The sequence below is a fragment of the Staurois parvus genome, unplaced genomic scaffold, assembly GCF_062004578.1.
Source record: "Staurois parvus isolate SC_StPar_1 unplaced genomic scaffold, SC_StPar_1.0 ptg002183l, whole genome shotgun sequence".
NCBI lineage: Eukaryota > Metazoa > Chordata > Amphibia > Anura > Ranidae > Staurois > Staurois parvus.
In genome coordinates, this window is record NW_028319979.1 from 267,413 (window position 1) to 285,792 (window position 18,380).

The 18,380-nt window shown below is 49.6% G+C and overlaps 1 protein-coding gene across 1 annotated transcript in view; it reads left to right on the plus strand.

Annotated features, from left to right (window-relative positions):
• ZBTB46 (zinc finger and BTB domain containing 46) overlaps positions 1 to 14,976 on the plus strand; it is a 102,659-nt gene extending 87,683 nt beyond the window's left edge. Inside the window, exon 6 of the mRNA XM_089665416.1 lies at positions 9,298 to 14,976. Within this exon, the coding sequence (XP_089521542.1) occupies positions 9,298 to 9,660 (363 nt within the window). The 3' untranslated portion in view covers positions 9,661 to 14,976. The remainder of the gene's footprint in view (positions 1 to 9,297) is intronic.
• Positions 14,977 to 18,380: the final 3,404 nt, after the last annotated feature.

Sequence of the window (18,380 nt, forward strand, 5' to 3'; positions counted from 1 at the left end):
CTCTGGTCATCCCTGTGCTGTCCGCAGTCTCTGGTCATCCCTGTGCTGTCCGCAGTCTCTGGTCATCTCCTGTACTGTCCGCAGTCTCTGGTCATCCCTGTGCTGTCCGCAGTCTCTGGTCATCCCTGTGCTGTCCGCAGTCTCTGGTCATCCCTGTGCTGTCCGCAGTCTCTGGTCATCCCTGTACTGTCCGCAGTCTCTGGTCATCCCTGTACTGTCCGCAGTCTCTGGTCATCTCCTCTACTATGTCTGCAGTCCATTAGTTCAGAATTTTTTTTTCCTGTTTTCTGCCTCTAAAACCTAGGGTGCGTCTTATGGTCAGGTGAGTCTTATGGAGCGAAAAATACGGTATATATACATGACCTGATTTTATTTCTGTGTCACCCGTCTTATGAAGCCATGCGATGGCCTGCTGGAAATGGGGCTTCCTTGCTGGGGTGGGGGTTCGTTCGAGTCTCTGACCATTTCCTTTGACCGACCTCAAATGTGAAGTGGCCAAAGGACGGGAAGTGGGTCATTGCTGGGCGGCTCCATCCTGTCTGTCAGTTGGTTGTATGGAGGTGATCCTCCCAGCACATCCTGTGACCGGCAGGGTCTCATTCACCGCTCAGGATGCCAGGTCTTGTTTACCGGTTTTTCTCTGAAACTGGATCATGAAAGTCTGTCGGCTGCTCTGCGGTGACACGGGCTTTATTATTTCCATCCCAAGAGGATTAGTAGGCCCCCACAGTGCGTAAGAGTCCCTGTACTCTATGGATCAAAGGGTCACAATATGGAGGGGTCTCGTCTCCTAAGGAACCTGATTGTCAAGAGTGTGGGGTACAAATGGAAAGGAGGATCTGCTTGCTGATGCAATACAGACTTCTTTTTCTTGGAGCTGGTTCCTTGTGCCTGAGAACCCGGGCAAAGCAAAGGCTGCAGCAGCTGGGAGGAGCTTCTCAAGTGCCCCCATAATCCCCATCGGTCTTTCCCTATATTGAATTTAGGTGCTCTCGTCACACGCCGTCTCTGTCTCACTTCCCTGTCTCTCTGTTTCCATTAGACTTCTGTCTGCATCCCAAACACACTCCTTCTCCCCCCGACACTCTCACTTATCTGTCTGTCTTGCCTTCTCCGTTACTATTCTCTCTCTCTCCCCATCGATACCCTATCTCTTTCGACTTCTCCATTACTATCCTCTCTCTCACCCTATCACTTCCCTATCTCTCTCGCCTTCTCCATTACTATCTTCTCTCTCACTCCATGACTTCCCTATCTCTCTCGCCTTCTCCATTACTATCTTCTCTCTCACTCCATGACTTCCCTATCTCTCTCGCCTTCTCCATTACTATCCTCTCTCTCACTCCATGACTTCCCTGTCTCTCTCACCTTCTCCATTACTATCCTCTCTCGCCTTCTCCATTACTATCTTTTCTCTCTCACCCCATCATTTCCCTATCTCTCTCGCCTTCCCCATTACTATCCTCTCTCTCGCCCCATCACTTCCCTATCTCTCTCACCTTCTCCATTACTATCCTCTCACCTCATCACTTCCCTATCTCTCTCGCCTTCTCCATTACTATCCTCTCACCTCATCACTTCCCTATCTCTCTCGCCTTCTCCATTATTATCCTTTCTCTCTCACCCTATCACTTCCCTGTCTCTCTCACCTTTTCCATTACTATGCTTTCTCTCTCACCCCATGACTTCCCTGTCTCTCTCGCCTTCTCCATTACTATCCTTTCTCACCCTATCACTTCCCTGTCTCTCTCGCCTTTTCCATTACTATCCTTTCTCTCTCACCCCATCACTTCCCTGTCTCTCTCACCTTTTCCATTACTATCCTCTCTTGCCTTTTCCATTACTATCCTTTCTTTCTCACCCTATCACTTCCCTGTCTCTCTCGCCTTTTCCATTACTATCCTCTCTCTCACCCCATCACTTCCCCTATCTCTCTCGCCTTCTCCATTACTATCCTCTCTCTCACACCTCATCACTTCCCTGTCTCCCCTCAGACTTAAAGAGAAGCTCCAGTCTCCCACCAAAAAATTAAAAGTTAGCAGCTACAAATACTGCTTTCACTCAGATTGACAGTAGGAGTGGGTACCTGTCAAAACCAGGTACTCGCTTCCGCCCAAAAAGTGCCAAATGTAGCAGTGGAGGGGAGAGGATGCAAACAAGCAGACCTTCCTCTTTTGGGTTAAGTTACACTTGAAATTGTGTGCATGATCTCTCTTCTCTCCCAGTCACTTTCTCCTCTGTATCTTCCCCATTGCTTTCCTGTCTCTTGCTCCTGCACTTCCTTATCTTTCTCTTTCCCCATTGCTTCCCTGTCTCTTCCTTACCTCTTTTTACCCCATTGCTTACCTGTCTCTTGCTTCCTTACCTTTCTTTTCACTCTCTCCTTTCACTTCCCTCTGACTCCTATCACTTCTCTCTCTCCCCTAGTGCTCCCCCTCCCCTCCTCTCTCTTGCTTCCCTCTCTCCCTTCCTTCCCTCTCTCCCTCCCTCCTTCCTTCCCTCTCTCCCTTCCTTCCCTCTCTCCCTCCCTCCTTCCTTCCCTCCCTCCTTCCTTCCCTCTCTCCTTCCTTCCCTCTCTCCCTCCTTCCTTCCCTCTCTCCCTCCCTCTTTCCTTCCTTCCCTCCCTCCCTCTTTCCTTCCTTCCCTCCCTCTTTCCCTCCCTCCCTCTTTCCTTCCCTCCCTCCCTCCCTCTTTCCTTCCCTCCCTCCCTCCCTCCCTCCCTCTTTCCTTCCCTCCCTCTTTCCTTCCCTCCCTCCCTCCCTCCCTCTTTCCTTCCCTCTCTCCCTCTTTCCTTCCCTCTCTCCCTCTTTCCTTCCCTCTCTCCCTGACTTTCTCCCTTTTTCCCCTCCTTCCCTCTCTCCCTCCCTCCCTCCTTCCTTCTCTCCCTCTCTCCTTCCTTCTCTCCCTCCCTCCATCCTTCCCTCCCTCCTTCCTTCTCTCCCTCCCTCCATCCTTCCCTCCCTCCTTCCTTCCCTCTCTCCCTCCCTCCCTCCTTCCTTCTCTCCCTCTCTCCTTCCTTCTCTCCCTCCCTCCATCCTTCCCTCCCTCCTTCCTTCTCTCCCTCCCTCCATCCTTCCCTCCCTCCTTCCTTCCCTCTCTCCCTCCTTCCCTCTCTCCCTCCTTCCTTCCCTCCCTCCTTCCCTCTCTCTAATTGCTTCCTTCTCTCTATCGTTTTCCTCTCTCTCTCACTCTCTCTCATCGCTTCCTTCCCTCTCTCACTCTCTCTCTCTTCCCTTGTCACTTCCAGTGCCTCTGCCCAGCAGGTTGATAAAAAGACAAAAAAAAAGTTTCCCATCCACACGTTAGATGTGGATGGGGAATCACTCCTGCTGAGCTATTGTATTCTGCTGGTGGGAAGCCTTCCCTACTGACAGAATACAATGATCAGTATTTCTGGGTATAGCCAGTGGCATTGGTCATTTGGGAAAAACTGGATGGGTGGCTGGTTGTACACAAGTCAATCAACAGATCGCCTTGTGCCCCAGCTAGCCCATACATAGACTGAAATTCGGCTGGTTTATGCTGAACAGATTTCGATCCATGTATGGCCGGCTTTATCTCTCTTTCAAAAAAGTTTACAGCCTTTAAATTGGGCGCGGATGAATTCAAGATTCAGGAGCCAGTCAGGCCCTTCTAGGGACCAAACTGCCCCCTTCTCCTACCCCCCCAGTGAAAATACTGAGGTTCTAATATGGAACCCTTTTATGGAGCTCCAAAGTAGCAGATTTCAGAAGCAGGTGGCGTTGTGGGTGGAGGAAATCCTTTCAGTTTCTGTGTCGTTCTCCAGGAAATCCCCTGAAAATTCTCTGAGACAAGCGGGGTCTGTATTGTACACAACGTGGCTGGATCAACATTGCGTCTTTCAGTTCCTTCGTGGCACGTGAGGCATGAGGCCGCCTGTACCTCGTCTGTGTTCTCTGCCGATCTTCGTACATCGCAGCGCTGCGTCTTTAAGCAGATCTGTCCCGTAAGGCGGCTTTGTGTGTGTCAGTGACAGGTCCGCCCCTGTGGCACATGAAGGAATCCACTGTGAAATGACAGGGCATGGTTAATGATTAATCCTCAGGTTTTCCATTGATGAATGAAGGTGAAGCCCAGCGCTGACAGGCAGACACACCCTGGGACAGGCGCGAGCCAAGGCTGTCATAGGGGAACTCTGCCCTCTGCTGGTGACCAGCGGCTGTACACCGAGGCCATGACCAAGGCTGAATGACATGACCGCAGTGCAAGGTCAGAGAAAGAGCTGCATCTGTGCTCACCGAGACCACGATGGAGGACTGCCAGTGTTCCTAAACCCCTGCGGGATGATAAGTTCGATCAGTGGACCGACTTATGGACTGTGGGGAAAGCATCGGGTCTGTACACCTGCTGTGCCCATTATGAGAGGTTCCCACCATCCCTGTGCTGAGTTCCCGAGTCTGTACACCCGCTGTGCCCAATATGAGAGGTTCCCACCATCCCTGTGCTGAGCTTCCGGGTCTGTACACCCACTGTGCCTATTATGAGGGGTTCCCACCATCCCTGTGCTGAGTTCCCGGGTCTGTACACCCGCTGTGCCCAATATGAGAGGTTCCCACATCCCTGTGCTGAGTTCCCGGGTCTGTACACAGGCTGTGCCTATTATGAGGGGTTCCCACCATCCCTGTGCTGAGTTCCCGCGTCTGTACACCTGCTGTGCCCATTATGAGGGGTTCCCACCATCCCTGTGCTGAGTTCCCGGGTCTGTACACCCGCTGTGCCCATTATGAGGGGTTCCCACCATCCCTGTGCTAAATTCCCGGGTCAGTACACCCGCTGTGCCCATTATGAGAGGTTCCCACCAGTCCTGTGCTGAGTTCCCGGGTCTGTACACCCGCTGTGCCCATTATGAGGGGTTCCCACCATCCCTGCACTGAGTTCCCGGGTCTGTACACCCGCTGTGACCATTATCAGGGGTTCCCACCATCCCTGGGCAGTACAGAAGAATCTGATTGGCCTCTTGGTGTGTGCAGCTCCTCGCTCAGAGTTTAGGGATGGGAAGGCAGTGTAGAAGGCCGATGGATGCTCTGTTCTCCTCCTCCACACACTCCTGTGTGCCCCCTCCTCGGGGAGCAGTCTCGGGGACACTCCGTCAGTGCCACTTATCTGGGCTCATTAAGAAGCCGCTATCACGGTTGCCATGGCAGCAGTGCCCGCTCTGTCTTGCAGTGTCCTCTGCTGTCACGTAATTGCAGGACCATCTGTCTCCTCATCTGACTGCACTGAGCCTCCTTCCCCGTGTAACCAGAGCCAGCCGGGGGGACCGTCTTCACCAGGGGCGCCACCCATCTGTCTGTCTGCTCCGGACCCTGTACCTGACACCCATCTGTCTGACCTGGACCCTGTACCTGACACCCATCTGTCTGACCTGGACCCTGTACCTGACACCCATCTGTCTGACCTGGACCCTGTACCTGACACCCATCTGTCTGACCTGGACCCTGTACCTGACACCCATCTGTCTGACCTGGACCCTGTACCTGACACCCATCTGTCTGACCTGGACCCTGTACCTGACACCCATCTGTCTGACCTGGACCCTGTACCTGACACCCATCTGTCTGACCTGGACCCTGTACCTGACACCCATCTGTCTGACCTGGACCCTGTACCTGACACCCATCTGTCTGACCTGGACCCTGTACCTGACACCCATCTGTCTGACCTGGACCCTGTACCTGACACCCATCTGTCTGACCTGGACCCTGTACCTGACACCCATCTGTCTGTCTGACCCGGACCCTGTACCTGACACCCATCTGTCTGACCTGGACCCTGTACCTGACACCCATCTGTCTGTCTGACCCGGACCCTGTACCTGGCACCCATCTGTCTGTCTGACCCGGACCCTGTACCTGGCACCCATCTGTCTGTCTGACCCGGACCCGACACCCATCTGTCTGACCCGGACCCTGTACCTGACACCCATCTGTCTGACCTGGACCCTGTACCTGACACCCATCTGTTTGACCTGGACCCTGTACCTGACACCCATCTGTCTGACCTGGACCCTGTACCTGACACCCATCTGTCTGACCTGGACCCTGTACCTGACACCCATCTGTCTGTCTGACCCGGACCCTGTACCTGACACCCATCTGTCTGTCTGACCCGGACCCTGTACCTGGCACCCATCTGTCTGTCTGACCCGACACCCATCTGTCTGACCCGGACCCTGTACCTGACACCCATCTGTCTGACCTGGACCCTGTACCTGACACCCATCTGTTTGACCTGGACCCTGTACCTGACACCCATCACTCTGACCTGGACCCTGTACCTGACACCCATCCGTCCCCCACCACTTCCAGTGTCACCCATCCTTCATGTATCCATGGGAACGATCGTCTGTCACCCATAGCAACTCATCAGATGATGAATCCATCCCATTGACCTCCCAGTACAGCACAGCCCCCCGCACTGCAGAGACGTCATCCCGTCTCAGAGCCAATGTACAATTCACATCTGAATGTGCGTGTTCAGCCAGGACTGGTCATTTCATTTTTGGGTGGTGTGACGAGGGATGAGATCTAGAATGATAATTCTGGACCGAAAATTCAGGATGCTCTTCGCCGAAAACCAAAACCGAAAAGGACAGTTTTTTTGTGTTTTTTTTCAAATATATATTTTTTGATATATAATCGTATTGTATTCGACTTTTTAATGAATATCATGAATTTAAATGAATGAATTTAAAAAATACAACCAGGAACGCAAAATGTCTTTTATTGAAAGTAACGCAGAAAATAAAATGAAATCTATATAAAATTTAAAAAAAAAACCTAGAGGGGTTTTTGCATTGAAGTTAATGAGACGCAATTTTGCAATGAAGTCAATAGGGGACACGATTTTGCATTGAAGTCAATGGTACGCGATTTTGCATTGAAGTCAATAGGGGGCGTAATTTTGCATTGAAGTCAATAGAGGGCGCGATTTTGCATTGAAGTCAATAGAGGGCGCAATTTTGCATTGAAGTCAATAGAGGGCGCAATTTTGCATTGAAGTCAATAGAGGGCGCAATTTTGCATTGAAGTCAATAGGGGGTGTAATTTTGCATTGAAGTCACGCTTTGTGTGTCTATGGACACACACACAGCTGGCTCAGGAATGAACACACTTGAGTGCCCTCGGTGACTCGGTAGGGGGGAGTGAGCCACGCTTTGTGTATCTATGGACACACACAGCTGGATTACACAGAGCAGGTAGGTATGACAATGTTTGTTATGTTTAAAATATTAAAAGTGATCCTTTACAATGTCTTTAACTTCAGCCAACAGCGGCAGGTTGGGCCTCAAGCAGTGTGTGGCCCATCAGGGGTCCCTCCATTCACGTTGATTATTCCGTTGCCTTTTGTCGAAGGAGCCTGTAGTAGAATTGTCAGCCAGGTAGCGCCTGTGTCCAATCAGATAGCACCCGTGTCCAATCAGATAGCGCCTGTGTCCAATCAGATGCGGGCATTATTCCAGTATTTGGACATGGATGTGAGAGTCTGTCAGATCTGAAATCTGTAATTGTATAGAGGGGATTTTTCTTACTTTGCAGAGATTTTCTTATTCTGTTCTGTGACTGGAACAGGAAGTGACGGGAAATCTCCCCAGGGCGACATGGCGACCCCCCCCCCCCAAAAAAAAGAAAAAAAAAAACAACCCACAGATATTTTATTCCAAGATAAAGCGAATGTTTAGATACATTATAAAGCTGAAATCTGGGCAGAAAGACTTTCACTTAAATATATATTTTTTTCAATGGCCACAGCATATAAATCCAATGCATGTGCACCAAATGTCTTTGCAAACACAGATATTACCTTGTAAATGTAGTTCCATCATCACTGTGCTGTAGTGACTGAGCCTGAGCAGGGCTGTGGGAGGGGCCAAGCAGGGTCCACCCTCCACAGGCTACCTGCAGAATACTGCAGGAGGGGGTGGAGACAAGACCAGTGACCCTGTATAAGGAGAGAGAGCAGCAGTGAGCGGTCTTTATTACAGGAGGGAGCGGAGACAAGACCAGCCATCCTGTATAAGGGGAGAGAGCAGCAGTGAGCGGTCTTTATTACAGGAGGGGGCGGAGACAAGACCAGCCATCCTGTATAAAGAGAGAGAGCAGCAGTGAGCGGTTTTTATTACAGGAGGGGGCGGAGACAAGACCAGCCATCCTGTATAAGGGGAGAGAGCAGCAGTGAGCGGTCTTTATTACAGGAGGGGGCGGAGACAAGACCAGCCATCCTGTATAAGGGGAGAGAGCAGCAGTGAGCGTTTTTTATTACAGGAGGGGGCGGAGACAAGACCAGCCATCCTGTATAAGGGGAGAGAGCAGCAGTGAGCGGTCTTTATTACAGGAGGGGGCGGAGACAAGACCAGCCATCCTGTATAAGGGGAGAGAGCAGCAGTGAGCGGTCTCTATTACAGGAGGGGGCGGAGACAAGACCAGTCATCCTGTATAAGGAGAGAGAGCAGCAGTGAGCTGTTTTTATTACAGGAGGGGGCGGAGACAAGACCAGCCATCCTGTATAAGGGGAGAGAGCAGCAGTGAGCGGTCTTTATTACAGGAGGGGGCGGAGACAAGACCAGTCATCCTGCACAAGGAGAGAGTGCAGCAGTGAGCGGTCTTTATTACAGGAGGGGGCGGAGACAAGACCAGTCATCCTGCACAAGGAGAGAGTGCAGCAGTGAGCGGTCTTTATTACAGGAGGGGGCGGAGACAAGACCAGCCATCCTGTATAAGGGGAGAGAGCAGCAGTGAGCGGTCTTTATTACAGGAGGGGGCGGAGACAAGACCAGTCATCCTGCACAAGGAGAGAGTGCAGCAGTGAGCGGTCTTTATTACAGGAAGTTCCTGCGTCTTGTATTTTGACAATATTCGCTCATCCCAGAGTTTAGGTTGTCATCCCAGAGGTGAGGTGGCAAGAGAGTGGACTTTAAGGTCCACACATGGATCACTGGGTGGCGCTCAATGCACACTCCCAGCACAGAGACCAAGCAGAACGATCTCCCGATCATGTGACCACTGTGACAGGCAATGACAGTGGTCACATGATCGCTGATTCTTCCTGCCCCCCTTAGTGTTCAAAACTTTTGAAAGGGAAGCCGGGGCGGGCTGGAAGTAGATTGCCCAGCCTTATGTCTGGTCAGCGTGTATTGCTCCACACTGACCAATCAGGATCAGCCTATTTCTCTGCCTGTATTGTGCATGTCATTGATGAATGAATAGTTTAAAGGGGAACTCCAGCTGTACACATTTCTTCAATGACTAATTCCAATCTTGCCTCCTCTCTGTCCAGGTCCACAGCAAGGACAAGAAGTACGTCTGCAAGGTGTGCAATCGCGTCTTCATGTCCGCCGCCAGCGTTGGCATCAAGCACGGCTCGAGGAGGCACGGGGTGTGCGTGGACTGTGCAGGCAGAGGCATGGCTCGCGGTGGCCACTCCCCCGACGCCATGTACGCGGGCGAAGGCCACTACATAGAAGACGTAGACGAGCTGAAGGTGGACGAGGATATGGGTGGAGAGGAGGACGACGACATCAAGTGGAAGGACGAGGCGGAGACCTCTCAGGATGACGTCATACTGGAGGACGATGAGATCGAAGAGTGCACGCCTGATGTCAGCCGCGGCCCGCTCAAAGAGTTCACCTGGATTGCCTAGTCCTGGGGGTGGCTGGGCGGAACTTTTTAAAAACTCCAGGGAGAGATCTTTTTTTTTTTTTTTTTATTTTTTTGGTTGCGGAGGTAACAGGCCCTTGCCGTGTGACGTCGGGGGAGGGGGGGGGGGGTGGCGTTGGTCATGTGATGTCTAAGGGTCCATAGTGTGCCTGGCCAACCTGTAGGAGGAGCCTCAGGCACTACTTAACACCTGGCAAAGAAACGAGCCCGCCTCTTGACATATCCTCACCCGCTGTGGCGTCCGGCAAAGGCGACCAACCGTCCCAGATCCATACTGTCCATACTGTATAAAGTTTTTTTTTTTTGGGGGGGGGGTTTATTCCCCCATCATCCACAGGCACTGCATGAGACGTTTTATCAAATGACTCCCATATTTTTTTTTCAGTCCCTCTTTCTTTTGAAGAGAACCCGTCTCACACAAAGGAGAGCAGACGTCATCGCGTTGACCACTTCCAAATAATGTAGCTCATCCATTCAGCAGGAACTAGAGACGCCTATTGGACTTTTGTTGCTCCATGCTGAACTCCTATAGTAAAGAAGCTCCGCCTATTGTGGGGGGGGTGGCCTGGGACTTGATCTCCATGTTGTCACTGCTCTCTGGGACCACAACGGATGAGATCTTGGCCCTGGCGTGACTGTTTCAGCCGAGTTTCTTGTGTCACCGGCCCCAAAATGCTCTCACATTCCTATGAAGAAGCCACAAGAGGGCATGAATAAGCCACTAGAGGGCACAGACGAAATGTATGCTCCTTGGAATACATGCCGGTGCTGGTGACGAGTGGCCCTGCTGGGGCCGAGGGGGAAGATCTCACAGCCCAGCAGGTATCTGCATGACGCACCGCTCCGCTCAAAACTGGGAACGCCACTCAGATTGCTCTCTAATCACATACAATGGCCACCTTTGTTCTGCATAGCTGACCCCTGACCTCTCCTAATCCAGCTGCTGTTGTGACCCCACTATTGGAATGGCTCAACACAATTGGGGGGGAGGGGCAGATTCTGCTTTCTGCCAGGGTTTCCATAGAAAGGTAACCAGTGACACCTTACTGAGCATTGAACAAACCTCTGACGGTGTCGTACAACATCGAAGGTACATTCAGTGATCAGAGAAAGGCCAGAGAATTGGGTTCAACGCAAACACGGGTCACTTCAGACCTCGTCTGGCAACGGACATCCTGAGTATGGGGCTAAACCAACTCTCCAGCAGGTCCTCCATCAAAACCTGGTCACCGAGACCACCTAGGATGGCATGGATCCATCACACAACCTCCAGGAGTTCACTGATGAGATCTGTCCAGTTTGGCCATGGAGCTCTCTGCTTATGTGGCCAATCAGGCTGTCCGACACTCCCGACCAATCCTGTACCATTTTGGTAAGCCCATTTCACATGCAGAGCTGGAGGCGGGTCATCGCTTGACCAGAAATTCCAGTTCAAGATCTTCTATATATGAATTGGACCAGAAAGTAATACATTTCCTGTTCACTCGGTGATTGGTTAACGATTCGGTCCAAAACGGCCTTTTAATTCATAAAAATGGCGGCCCTTCAGCTGTTGCCAAACTACAAGTCCCATGAGGCATTGCAAGACGGACAGTTACAAGCGTGACTCCCAAAGGCAGAGGCATGATGGGACTTGTAGTTTGGCAATAGCTGGAGGGCCGCCAGTTTGACACCCCTGAAGGATAACTAAACCTAGAAACAGAAATCCCATATATTGCCAGTTACCAGTCCTTAGATGTGGCAGCTGCATTCGTTTTTATTTTCCAGGCTAAGACCATTTTCGGCACCTGCAGGAAATATCTGTTGATCCTGCCAGAAGTGCCACCTCCTTGTCACTTAATGTGACCTGAACTGAAAAACAATATCCGTAAACTACTAACCTCCCCGACCCCCACGTGGTAGAGATCTGCCCCATTACATGGTGGGGGGGGGGGGGGGGGGAAGGTCAGTGTTTGAAGCCTGGCTGGCAGCTATGCCACCCTCCGTAGATACAGAAGAGAAATGAGCATAGCAGGGGCGGAATGACAACTCATGGGGCCCCCGGGCAATAGGGGGTCATGGGGCCCCCATGTGCTCGCCCACACCCAAAAAATCCAATGAAAAAAACAATGAAAGGTACCAGGGGCATCTCATGGGGCCCCCTACTGACCCCGGGCCCTCGGCAGTGCCCGAGTGCTCGAATGGTCAGTCCGCCCCTGGAGTGTAGTCCCCCGGAGACAGGAAGTGTGGTATTTGCAGCATAAAGGGGGGAAAAAAGCCTAGAAGTAGGAAAACGAATGCAGCCACCACATCTCCTGACTGGTATACTGCAATATATTACATCTTGATTTGGGGGTTTTAATGTTCCTCATCCCAGCTTTTGTCAAGTGGGGGGGGGGTATAATTAAGGATCAAGACTGCACCCATATGGCATGACTTCTCACTGCAGGCCCCCAGGGCTGCCCTTGTCTTTGCCCGTCCATCATGTATGGTACATGGCACCTCGGTGGAGGACTGGCACATACACACAGCACAATCCTCCCTGCCTGTACATCATTACATGGCAGGAAACGGCGGCCCGGGGGTGCCTCTGCCTTCCCTCCGCCCTTCCCCCATAATGATAGAATAATTGTATTAGTGGCTCCTGGTTAGACGCAGCTGGCTGACCACATGCGGGAGATTATTCCCTTATTATAGAGCCATCACGTATGGAGCGCAGGAGGCTGGGAGGAGGGCCAGCACAGTCCAGACCATCTTGTCTGGGTAGGAGAAGAATTCCAGGATTGACTCGCCCAACCCCCCCCCCCCCCTCCGATCTCCTCCTCTGTCATGGGGGGGGGATACAGGATGTGTGTCTGGTTCTGGAAATCACATAATAACCGCAGTCATTGTCTGCAGCAGCCTGCTGAGACTTGTAGTTCAGCCATCGCTGACCTGGAAGAGGCTGCTTAGGAGGGAGTTCAGATTACGAAATGTATAAGCTGTAAATCCACGTCTGCGGGAGAGTTGTGTGAGGTCTGAGCCATAGATCCTCGTTCGGTCTGGGCCGTAGATCCTCGTTCGGTCTGGGCCGTAGATCCTCGTTCGGTCTGGGCCGTAGATCCTCGTTCGGTCTGGGCCGTAGATCCTCGTTCGGTCTGAGGCGTAGATCCTCGTTCGGTCTGAGGCGTAGATCCTCGTTCGGTCTGGGCCGTAGATCCTCGTTCGGTCTGGGCCATAGATCCTCGTTCGGTCTGGGCCATAGATCCTCGTTCAGTCTGCCCCGTGGCATCCCCTTCCCAGGACATCGGCTTTCAGCTGAGGCTCCAGACCACGCTCAGCCCTCGGCTCTGCTGTGGAAGGTGTGGGGACAGCTCCCTCTACTGGAGCAAGCAGGAAAAGTCCTAGGCTAGACATACAATCGTTAGAAATGACTCAATTCCCCCCATTCCTCCATCCACTCAGAACAGCAGGAAAGGGGGGAATGAGGCTTCAGATGAGGCTCCAGACCACGCTCAGCCCTCGGCTCTGCCGTGAAAGGTGTGGGGACAGCTCCCTCTATTGGAGCAAGCAGGAAAAGTCCTAGGCTAGACATACAATCGTTAGAAATTACTCGATTACCAGACACAGACACAGGTCGGCCATATCTAGCATTTTTCTGGTCAGGCTTCATGAGGTTTGTAAATGGCCGACATCCATAGCAAAGGCATTGTCCACTGTGGTCACATCTGCACAGTTTGTTTTTATCGGCAGACCCCCTTATCTGCATAGGCAGCTTTTTGGTAAAAGTACAGTGCCTTGAAAAAGTCTTCACACCCCTTGAAATTTTGTCATGTGACAACCAAAAATGTCAATGTATTTTATTGGGATTGGATGTGATAGACCGACACAAAGTGGCCCATAATTGTGAAGTGGAAGGAAAATGAGAAATGGTTTTCAACATTTGTGACCAATAAAGCTGTGAAAAGTGTGGCGGCATTTGTATTCAGCCCCCCGGAGTCAATACTTTGTAGGACCCCCTTTGACTGCAATTCCAGCTGCAAGTCTTTTTGGGGATGTCTCTTTGCACATCTAGAGAGGACATTTCTGCCCGTTCTTCTTTGCAGAATCGCTCGAGCTCTGTCAGATTGGATGGAGAGTGTCTGGGAACAGCAATTTTCAGGTCTGGCCACAGATTCTCCATTGGATTTGGGTCTGGACTGTGACTGGGCCATTCTAACGCATGAAGATGCTTTGATCTGAACCATTCCATTGTATCTCTGGCTGGATGTTTCGGGTCATTGTCCTGCTGGAAGGGGAACCTCCGCTCCAGTCTCAAGTCTTTTGCAGACTCTCACAGGTTTTCTTCTAAGATTTCCCTGTATTTGGCTCCATCCATCTTCCCATCAACTCTGACCAGCTTCCCTGTCCCTGCTGAAGAAAAGCATCCCCCCCACATGATGCTGCCACCACCATGCTTCACGGTGGGGATGGTGTGTTCAGGGTGATGTGCAGTGATAGTTTTCCACCACACATACCGTTTTGCTTTTGGGCCAAAAAGTTAAATTTTGGTCTCCTCTGACCAGAGCCCCTTCTTCCACATGTTTGCTGTGTCCCCCACATGGCTTCTCGCAAACTGCAAACAGGACTTCTTATGGCTTTCTTCCAACAATGGCTTTCTTCTTGCCACTCTTCCATAAAGGCCAGATTTGTGGAGTGCACGACTAATAGTTGTCCTGAGGACAGATTCTCCCACCTGAGCTGTGGATCTCTGCAGCTCCTCCACAGTTCCCATGGGCCTCTTGGCTGCTTCTCTGATGAATGCTCTCCTTGCCCGACCTGTCAGTTTAGGTGGACGGCCATGTCTTGGTAGGTTTGCAGTTGTGCCGTACTCTTTCCATTTTCAGATGATGGATTGAACAGTGCTCCGTGAGATGTTCAAAGCTTGGGATATTTTTTTTATAACCTAACCCTGCTTTAAACTTCTCCACAACTTTATCCCTGACCTGTCTGGTGTGTTCCTTGGCCTTCATGATGCTGTTTGTTCACTAATGTTCTCTTACAAACCTCTGAGGGCTTCACAGAACGGCTGGATATATCCTGAGATTAAACTACACACAGGAGGACTCTATTTACTAATTAGGTGACTTCTGAAGGCAATTGGTTCCACTAGATTTTAGTTTGGGGTATCAGAGTAAAGGGGGCTGAATACAAATACAAGTAAACATCTGAAAAGTGTGGCGTGCAAAAAATGTTGAAAACCATTTCTCATTTTCCTTCCACTTCACAATTATGGGCCACTTTGTGTCGGTCTATCACATCAAATCCCAATAAAATACATTGTAACATGACAACATGGGAGGGGGGGGAATACATTGTAACATGACAACATGGGAGGGGGGATACATTGTAACATGACAACATGGGAGGGGGGGAATACATTATAACATGACAACATGGGAGGGGGGGATACATTGTAACATGACAACATGGGAGGGGGGATACATTGTAACATGACAACATGGGAGGGGGGGAATACATGACAACATGGGAGGGGGTGATACATTGTAACATGACAACATGGGAGGGGGGGAATACTTTGTAACATGACATCTTGGGAGGGGGGAATACATTGTAACATGACAACACGGGGGACATTTCAGGGGGAGGAAGACTTTTTCAAGGTACTGTAAACAATGCCTCTAAGTGGCCATACAATGCTCAAATTGGGTTGGCTCAGCTGAAGGTCAAGCAGTGGGATTGAGTTACTAAAGGCAAACAGACTGTGCACTTTGCAAGTACAATTGCTCCAGAGCTTAATAAATGTGGACTTCCATCCTCCAATCGCGTGCAAGCAAAAATGCTGTTTTTATTTTCCTTCTTTGTATTTTTTTGTAAAGTGAAGCTTTGCCTCATTTACTGAGCTGTAGCAGCTGCACTTGCAAAGTGCACAGCCTGTTTGCCTTTAGTAAGTCAACCCCCTGTGTGTAGCTCTACCAGCACCACCCAGATCAATAATAGACAATCAATCGACTTTTGTCAAAGGAGCCTGCTGGAAAATTGTCAGCTGAATAGGCGGGATATGTCTGTCTGTCTGTACTGTCAGCGTAGGTGGCGGAAAATGAACAAAATCTATACATGTATGGCCAGCTTTATTAATGTCATTCCACTCTTCACACCTATGGCACAGACAGCAATCCTCAAACATTTCAATCCCATGTATGTATTACCTGTGTTGTCATGTCAAGGCTCTTGAAGTATCCCTGTGTCTAAACTGCCACCATGAGAAGAGGCCACCAATCATTGCCTTCACAGCGGTACCATTTGTTGGTAAAGAAGGTACAAAATGTATTGTGGCAAATAAAAAAAATGATTGTACCTCTGAAAAATGTCAAGTTTTGTAAGTTGTATTAAAGTGATCAATAAAGCCATCCCAAATTGTATTTATACAGGGCGAGAGAGTCTGATCTGCTGTAGGTGTCCCCCGCACTGCCTGGGTCAGAGGAACAGGAAGTGACGTGTCAGTGGAACAGGAAGTGAGAGAAATTTCCCATTACAGATTAGATTGTAAACACCTGACAGATGTTCTAACCCACGGGTGTCAAACTGACGGCCCTCCGGCTGTTGTCAAACTACAAGTCCCATGAGGCATTGCAAGATTGACAGGTAAAAGCGAGACTCCCAAAGGCAGAGGCATGATGGGACTTGTAGTTTCACAACAGCTGGAGGGCCGCCAGTTTGACACCCCTGAGTCGTGTCTTTCACACTTCATCCAAAATTATATACACACACACATACATACACAGTATATATATATACACACACACACATGTACACACACAGTATGTATATAGATATATATATATATATATATATACATACATACTATATATATATATACACATACACACACATACATACACACACAGTATATATATATACACACACACACACATGTACACACACACAGTATATATATATATATATACACACACACACACACACATGTACACACACACAGTATATATACACACACACACATGTACACACACACAGTATATATATATAATTTTTTTCCAGTATATTGGTTCTGTCAAAAGCAGGTAAAGTTCCCGATATACTTCCAGAGTCTGCACAGGCATTACAAAACAAGATGGACAATACAAGCCGCTTGTCTTTTTTGCCTTCATCCACAACCCGAATTTTCGTGGAATGACATTTTTTATACCAAAACCAAACTGTTCATCTGACGATGTGTAGAGCTATCAGGAATTTTGCCCTAAAAAAAAAAACAAACAAAACAAAAAAAAAAAAAGGCGGAAACTATTTATACAAATAAAATGCAAAAACTGGATTTTTTTGCAGCTTTCCCGGCCGCGTCGGAGTCGGTAACTTTTTACGTTTTCAGTCGTGTTTTGGATTTAGTCGAATTACTTAACAGGATATATATATATATATAATTTTTTTTCCTTTGGCTATGAGTGCTGCGTGTACGCTTTTCCATATAGAAATACATATATTATTTATTTTACACACTTGCCCCCTCCCCCCCCCCCCCCTTCCTCTCCCCGCACACACATTTCCGAAAAGACGTGTAAACAAGAGAAATTTGCAAGACAGTGCAATGTTGATTAATTATTTTTCTTTTTTTTCTTTTTTTTTTTTTTGTTGGAATATACTATATTATATTGACTTTTAAGAATTATTATAAACTTGTGTTTTGTGATGGAGATGTTTTAATATTTGGGTTGGTGGGTGGGAGAGAAGCGAGCGGGGGTGTCCGTGTTGGCACGGTAAGGCCGTGGCGATCTTCTGCTTGGCAGACGGTGGGTTATAAACTGACCGGGTTAGATTTTAGGAATAATTGCAATTCAATCAGCCTAAATAAAACACAAAACTGCTGCTAACCTGCCTCCAGCTTCTTCTTTATGTCACTTTTTTTTGGGGGGGTTTGTTTTAAAGATCCTGTCCTATCGAAAGTGGTATTTTAGTTCTAGGTAAAGCTGGAGGACTAAGGCAGGCCATAGACGGTTCGTTTATCGGCCGAATTTTCGGCCGAAAAACGAAAAATCGATCGTTCTGTTGCCACCAATGCTTACGAAAATCAGCCGTTTTTCGTAAATTTTCCAGCATGACCGCTAAAAAAAATGAGGAGGAACCGCGAAAATCGGCCGATGACATTGCTCCACTAACAGTGCGAATATCAGCCGATTATTCTTTCGGACAAAAATTCGGCCAAAAATATGGCCTGCATTAGTCAGTCTCTAGCGGCTTCTATGTCTTGGTGCACCAAAAGTGAGATCTTCCATCCGTAATTCCCAACTCTGCTCCTGTGCACCTGGGAGTCTGGGGGGTGTCTCTACCCATCTGTGTGTTACATGATCCATTAGATAAGAAAATAAAGACCCCCCATAATGGGTGTATAGTCCCGGGGACTCAGTGCAGGGATGGTGAGAACCCCTCATAATGTGTACAGACCCAGGAACTCAGCACAGTGATGGTGGGAACCCCTGATAATGGGCACAGCTGGTGTACAGACCTGGGGACTCAGTGCAGGGATGCTGGGAACCCCTTATAATGTGTACAGACCCAGGAACTCAGCACAGTGATGGTGGGAACCCCTGATGGGCACAGCGGGTGTATAGTCCTGGGGACTCAGTGCAGGGATGCTGGGAACCCCTCATAATGTGTACAGACCCAGGAACTCAGCACAGTGATGGTGGGAACCCCTGATGGGCACAGCGGGTGTATAGTCCTGGGGACTCA